Here is a 7,423-nt window from a genome sequence, read left to right as displayed (position 1 = left end):
GTCTATATGTATATATATATATATATATATAGTGTATGAATCTATAATAATGTTCCGCGGAAAACGTGACCCCCTCAAGACGCGCCGCACACTCTTGCAAATCATCTATCGGACTTATGAAGAGAGTAATTAGATACGATCATTCTATGTGTAACACGCTGCTCCGGTACTCCGCGAATCACGGTTTCTATCGCTACTTTGGTTTCGAGAAACGACACCACCCCCTTTGCGTCCCGTTTTGCACAAGCGTCTCTCTTCTCTTTATCTTCCGCGAAGTCGAGAGCGCGAGATCGTTTCGCCACGAAAAAAGACTCTGCGAGGTACACCGCTCGTTTCGCGAAGAAGAGGGATGTACGAGTTCAGACGCGAACGTTCGCGGACGTTCCGTGCTTACTATCGAACGCTTTTGAGGAGGAGGGAAATCGCGCGCACGTCGCATTCCGAAAATACGCTTAGCGTATATTGCCGATCGTTCCCGTCAGCGTAAACTACGAAGAGTGACCGTTTATATTGCACATAGTAGTAGTAGTAATAATAAAGTCGAAGTGTAAAATTCGTCATCGACGTTGCGGTAGCAGCAACCCTCGATCCTCGCGTTCCTCGCGAGCGAGCAGCGGGCCCCTTTTTCCTCTTCGCGGGCTCAACTTCGCTGATCCCTTCGTTTCTCGCGCGAAGGTTCGTGAAGGTAACTCACATCGGTTTTTGGGAAAGAAAATTGGTAGAGAACTCGGTACGGCGGATGTTGGCTTAGGCAGGCCTGGACAACCTGGAGCACGCCGCCACGATGTCATGTACAGCCGTTCGCGATCGAAAAGTTAAATTACTTCGATTTCCGTTTACCTCTCCCTTCCTGTCACCCGTATGACACCTATTCTCTCTAAACTTTCAGTCCCCCTATTTATGTTTCTTTTATGTTTTCATCTACGCGTTATTTTCCTCTCGCTTGAATAAGTTAATTAGTAAAAAATCATTTTGTCGAATGCTTTCCTAGCGCGGTAGTTGCGTTATCCGTACAAGAAACGCATTACACAACGCATCTATGTAACATATTTTTAATAAGTTCCTTAATAACTAGAAAACCGTGTATATGTATACATGTTTGTACGAATGTGTGTGTGTGTGTGTGTGTGTGTTGTGTTTCTGGGTTTGTGATACAGAGAATTACCTACACAGCAGATTGAAGCGTGGCTTTTTTTCATTACTGATTAACATCCAATGCGGACGATTTGTCACTCTCTTTATATCGTCTCTATCCTCTCTCCCTATTACCCTCTTCCAGATTTCCCACCGGCCCTCATCACCTACGCGTCTTTTCTGATGTCACTGCTTCCACTATCACCCCCTCATTCTTTCCTCTTTCTTTCTCGCTCTTCCAATCCCATTCGCTCACTCTGGCAACACACTTTCGCGTCGGATCAGGTACTCGCGTTTCCTTACGAACATTCGTCGCGCGGGTTTTCGTTCGGGCTTTCGTCCAAATGGACGATGTCGGTGGGAAAACACGAGCCCCGTTTGTTCGAGAAGTCGCTTCCGCCAACGTCCATCCGGGTCGCGCTTCGCAAAATCAAAATCCTCGCTCGATCGGGATGGACGACGCGGGAAGGAACTCCTTCCTTCTACGCGGCATGCGGCAGTCGAACTTGGAAGGGACGATCCGCGGCAGAACGAGACGCAAGCGCAAGGCGGATCCGTATCGCAATCGCGCTGCCGGTGATTTCGGTAAACTCTCGAGGAGGATTGGTGCCGACAATTGGCGCGGGGACAATTGGTGAGTACACGAGGTCGGCGGCGACGACGGCGGCAGCCCCTCCCTCGCTTGCTCGCTCCTCGAGACTCGCGGTAACTAACAATACTCGATCTTTCGGACAGAACCGGTGCATTTTACAGCGCAGACAGATAGGATTATACATGTACGAGTAATCGATATACTGAGAATCCGTGTCCATTTCTCTTCTGAATCCTGTGTCTCGGCGTGTATTTTTTCTTCATTTTCTTCTTCGTTTTTTTCGGCTCGACGATATCGGCTTGGCGTGGATCCGATCATTTCCTCTTTTCTTGGCTGCCTTCCGGCGCCTTCGTCGGATGCAAGATCCGTTTCCGATTCGGCAAAGTCATCTGGATGGGCATAGTTTTGCCCGACGATGATATCGATGATCGTTAGCAAGTCGTTATGGATGCGAGGTCGAAGATCGGTGTAACGCCAAGAGCCTGCATCGATTGGCGGGCAACAGCGGCTGGTTTTTTCCTCCAGTATAACCGGTACAACTTGAAGTAGTAGTAGTGGAGTAGTAGTAGTAGTAGTAGTAGTAGTAGTAGTAGTAGTAGTAGTAGTAGTAATAGTAGTAGTAGTAGTAATAATTTGTAGTAGAATAGTAGTTGTGGTAGTAGTAGTAATAGTAATAATAGTGGTAGTAGAGTAGAGTAGTGATAGTACGTAACGATCGAGTGGTGGTAGTAATAGTAGTAGTAGTAATAGCAGTTTTGAGGCTGTGTTCTTGTTGTAGGTAAGTAAGTAAGTAAGTAATATGGGAGGCGGAGGGAAGTGAGGGTTGGTTGGGGCACGTGAGGGGAGGGTGGGGAGATATTGGTAGAGGTGGTAGTTAATTAGCTAGGGCTGCGAGATAATTAGGGACAACGCAGCTGGGGTTAACACCAACGGAAAGGCACGGCCCGAGGCCGATCCGCGCCCTCCTTCACCAGCGGCTTGTGGAACTCCCGACCTGGCCGGGAGTGAATAGTTGCCCAGCAATGCTCGCAGTAGTACTGAAAATAGACAGTATTTATATAATTCGGACTTCATAATTAAATTCAAAAAATTTAATCTTCTTTCTTATTAACACGAGAGAGAAAAGAGAAATTTTATTGGAGATTAACTTCAATAAAATAATTATTTCATTAAAACAAAGGCATAATTTTATTTATTAAAATAAAAGCTTAATAGAGAGAAAATCCTCTCCCATCAATTCATTATTAAAAGATACAAATATAATTTTAGCTTTGAATCAAATGAATGGAGTTTTTTAATAAAAGTGAAATTCAGTGAAATCTCCGAAAATGTAATTTTTTTAATGGAGTTGCTTTTTGCTATGATATTTGCTATGATATAGAAACTTTCAAACTTTAGCTTCAAATTGACTGATAATAAAAACCGCATTTTTACTTTATAGCTTCCTTCACTTTATTAATGAAGACGAGTCGATTATGTGAAATATACCTGTAGGCAGGTGACGTTGGCGCAGAAGAACGGTGCAAACTTGCCTCCGCAACGCTGGCCTTGACATTCGTCACACATCTGATCGTCCAGAACATATGGTTTGACTTCAACCTATTCGAAAGATTATTATATGATTAGAGAAAGTGCGAAATTCTCAAAGTTTTTATTTATATCATTTAGAACAAGAATAATTGCTTGAGGTACAATGTTCGTAATTTGTAAAGATGTCCCATCTTTAAAACAGTTCTATCAATCATGGATTTAAATCTTCTATTCTGGTTCTAAATGCTTCATTTAGGCCGGTAGTCCATAATTCTTATACTTAAGAACACATTTTAAGTACAATCTTAGATAGCATGAACTATCATAGAACCATATTAGCATCTTAAGATATTACTTAAAATGACTTTGAAATAAGATCAAACTATAAATATTAAGTTTATATATATATATAGATATTATTTGTTTAACAAGTAAATCCTTAAAAAACAGGATTTTCCTTCTTCATATTTACCCTTTTGTCAATATCGCCGTGCTGCAGCTGTACGAATCTGGCTGAGATGGCAGCTATGTAGCTTTGCTGATTACTGAAGGCGACTCTGCCGGCACCTTTGGGATACTTGAGCTCAGGATCGGTGTCGATGCCAGCATAACAGACACCACCATAAAGCCGATCCATGATCATCGCGAGCTCGACTGCCTTGAGCGGCCGCGGCACCCCGCCGACAAAGACTGTCTTTCGCGGATCAAGCGGCATGGAGGCGTCCAGCACAAAGTCGGCGTCACTGAGCCGCCAAGGTCGGATCTGCACGGGCTTGTCCTTGATCGTGGGCGAGCTCACGCAAAGGTAAAGCTTGTCCTCGTCTTGGATACAGGCATCTATCAGCTGTTGCACCGAACCCTCGTCCTGGAATAATCGCATGACACATTCGATTATCATTAATTTTTGTTAGTTTATTTCTATTTTCACAGTCTTTTTCGTAATTAACCGTTGGTTTATTTTTATTACAAAAATTATTTTTATTCACAAAATTTGAAAACGAAAAGAGAAGCGGAAGGAGTCGAAAACGTACCTGGAACAGCAGAAATGCGTAACCTTTCGGAGGGAAGTAGGATTTGCTTTCTGCCTTGTGCGGCCAATCCACAACAAGCGGACCAAAGCGGCGGAAACTGGCTGTGATCTCGTCTGAATTGAGAAGATGCATTGTGATTACTTCCCGCGAATAACCAATCTTAGATGATATAATATAAACTGCGTACCTTCGTCAATGTCAGGCGGTAATCCGCCGACGAAGACTTTCCTCGAGAAACGCTCGCCGGTTTCGCTGCCCTGGCTGTGCGGACTGCTCCGACTTGGCGACGAGAGCGGCGCCGCTTGGGACGCCGTTATCCCGCCACCCACGCCGACGCCGACGCCTACTCCGACGCCAACGCCGACACCGTCCAACTGGCTCGGCGCATTCGGATCCTCCAGCCCTTGCTCATCGAGACTCGGGAAGAACGGAGATTTACCTGAAATACAAAACATTTCTCTACGTGAGTAATTCGATTCCGTTCGAGAAGTACATAAGTTAAGCGATAGAATATGAATAAATTGAGGAAAAAAGTCAAGATGGATATGCGTAAAAATAAATCGGTCGATATTAATGAATAAAATTAATTGTAATATAGATTATAAGAAAATTTGGTGAAATAAGTCCTTCCTAAATCTGCCCTTCCTCTAATTTGAATACAATAGAGGCGAAATTTGGGCCACGCGTGTCGATCGGCCGATTTACGTCATAAAACAACAGATCGTTATGAATCGTCGCGGAAATCAAGGTCTGGATCTGACATTCATTCGTTGTCGGAGAATTCATTATGCAATTGTGCGGAATCACGTAACGAGCGGCGTGTGTATTATATGTAAGAGACGTTAAGAGAAAGAAGGGGTGGGGAGAGAATCGCGCGCAATATGAGTACTTTCGACATAACTTCTTTTTCTTTTTTTGATTGAATCAGAAATTTTTACGTTGCATACAATTGAAATATAGCCTCGTAAAAACGTGCTGATTACATAATGTGATGTTCTCAACATTGTTCCTGCCTCACCAAGAGATAAGGAGACGATTTTCTTAAAGTATATATCGGATAAGTTATTTAATGTTCCGAAACTGGAAGTATATTATGAATAATTGTGTTGGATTTTTGAGAGAAAAATCAATGGATGCGCAATTGTTTATCAATGTATCCTCTATCAGAAACTCTCTTGAAATATTGTGTGGAAAATAAATAAAGCATTACTTGGTTAAAAGTATATTATTTGTCAAATATTATATTATAGCTCGAAATAATTACGGGATGGCAACAATTAAGAAAACTAAATTACTTCATTTACTAGTGAAGTGTTTATTTATTTAATTTATCAAGGCTTGAGTTGTTCCACCTTTTGACAAAAATTTTAGCCCACTCTCTTACTCTCTTACGTTTATTCTTTTGTTTATCCATTAGATAAATTATCACATAGTTTATTCAAAGATGAAATAACTGGCTCTAAATGGAATAAATATGTTACTCCTAAAATTACTCCAAAGACGTATTGCGATTATAGAAAAAAATTAAGCTTACATATCAAAAGTAATTTTTAAGCATTTTTCAAATATTCGCATTTAACTCTGTAAATTCTTTGGAGTGAAATCTCACCCTAAAGAGAGAAAATTGAGCCAATCTTAAAAAAGAGTGGCTCAATTTTCAATCTTTAAGAGTGAGATTCACTCGAAAAGTTTTACAGAGAAATGATAATATGAGTAAGGAATACTAACTTGATGCTTTTGAACGTTTTGTAAACACAAAACTATAATATACCAGATTTTCACCAGATTATATTTTGTTAAATATAGTTATTAATTTATGTAAAAAGGAAAGGCTTCGAAAGTTGAACATCGCAGCTCCGATTGCTCCGCGAAAGAGGTTCGGTCCAACGCCATAAACACCAGTAATTTGACGGCAATCGGAGGTCGTTCATTTCGTAGCAAGATGATTCCGCTTACTCCAAGACGAGCGCAAGAAAAGGAAGATCACCACCGTGTAAGGGATTGCACTCGCGTGCAATCAACGACCGGTTATTAATTACTCGCATGGGTAATAATCGGTGTACGGATCGCCGAACTCGGTAATGCAATAACTCGCGGCAGGAAAAGATCGCCTCCGTCGTGCCATGAAAAGGCACGCGTAGAAGTAAAATAAAGTGGAACTCACTGTATCTCCTCCTGACCGGAAATCTCGCTCGTCTGATAAACGTCGCCATTCTCGATCGGCGATCGAGATAATGAGCCGACAACGGCGAGGATTCACGCGCGCCTGTCGACTGTACCTATCGTCCACGGGACGGGACGCCGTTTGTTTCTCCTGTCGTTGTTAAGGGAGGGGGAAAAAAAGGAGAAGCAGTAAACAGGGTGCAACGCGCATGAATGGCACGGCGGAAAACGTCGGAACGCCGGATCGTCGGAACAAGCGAGCGCCGGTCGCAACGTTCATTTTTTTTTCCTCTCCCGTTTCCGCGCATCACGCACGCTATACACTGATCATACATACATACATACACGCGCGCTGCCACGCAATCGGTGTAATAATAATCGAACTGGAAACAAATACGAGGGTCCCCCCCCCCTCTCCCACCCTGGGCTCTCCCATCATATTTTGCCTATCCGCTCAGCGACAAGCAGCTCTATTTGCTTTTTTTCTAGCGCGCGGGCTCTATCGCGAGCTGATAATTATTTACATATACTCAGGGTAAAATGCGAGATATGAATATAGGTCGCAGATATATATACCGGGTGTGTTACGATTAGTGAAATACGTCTTGTAATCGGTGACTGAGAAAAATAACGGGTTTCTTCCCGCGGATATTCGAGCGAAGTTAATCGAGCGTTAATTGATGATTGCGGGAATAATTCGTGGAGAGAGAAATGTTCAGAGCTTGAAGTAAAGCTTCCTGCATGCGGCCCGGCAACAATAATCCATCGATTTCTTCGTGTCGACGTTTAATGCTCGACGTTCGAAGGAACTTACCGGTATGAAATTGGCGGCGTGAATGTAACTTTCGTACGCGAGAGTAGGTACGTGATGAGAATTATGTAAGGATCAGATTGATGCACACGGGCGTGTGCAACTTACATGCGTAATTTTAGGCGTAAGACATTTAAACACATGGATTTGTACTATTTCAAA

At 42.8% G+C, this 7,423-nt stretch overlaps 1 protein-coding gene across 1 annotated transcript in view; it reads right to left on the bottom strand.

The window, feature by feature from the left end:
* Positions 1-2,367: 2,367 nt before the first annotated feature.
* LOC108752276 (cytoplasmic polyadenylation element-binding protein 2-like) overlaps positions 2,368-7,423 on the bottom strand; it is a 158,755-nt gene continuing 153,699 nt past the window's right edge. The window contains exons 4-8 of the mRNA XM_018492979.1: positions 4,475-4,726; positions 4,288-4,400; positions 3,729-4,121; positions 3,215-3,325; positions 2,368-2,763 (exon numbers count right to left, since the gene is read on the bottom strand). Coding sequence (XP_018348481.1) covers positions 2,647-2,763; positions 3,215-3,325; positions 3,729-4,121; positions 4,288-4,400; positions 4,475-4,726 — 986 coding nt within the window. The 3' untranslated portion in view covers positions 2,368-2,646. The remainder of the gene's footprint in view (positions 2,764-3,214; positions 3,326-3,728; positions 4,122-4,287; positions 4,401-4,474; positions 4,727-7,423) is intronic.

This window comes from Trachymyrmex septentrionalis, unplaced genomic scaffold (genome assembly GCF_001594115.1).
Source record: "Trachymyrmex septentrionalis isolate Tsep2-gDNA-1 unplaced genomic scaffold, Tsep1.0 scaffold6, whole genome shotgun sequence".
Classification (NCBI taxonomy): domain Eukaryota; kingdom Metazoa; phylum Arthropoda; class Insecta; order Hymenoptera; family Formicidae; genus Trachymyrmex; species Trachymyrmex septentrionalis.
The sequence above is the reverse complement of the archived record's forward strand: the minus strand, read 5'-3'. Positions and strand labels throughout refer to the sequence as shown.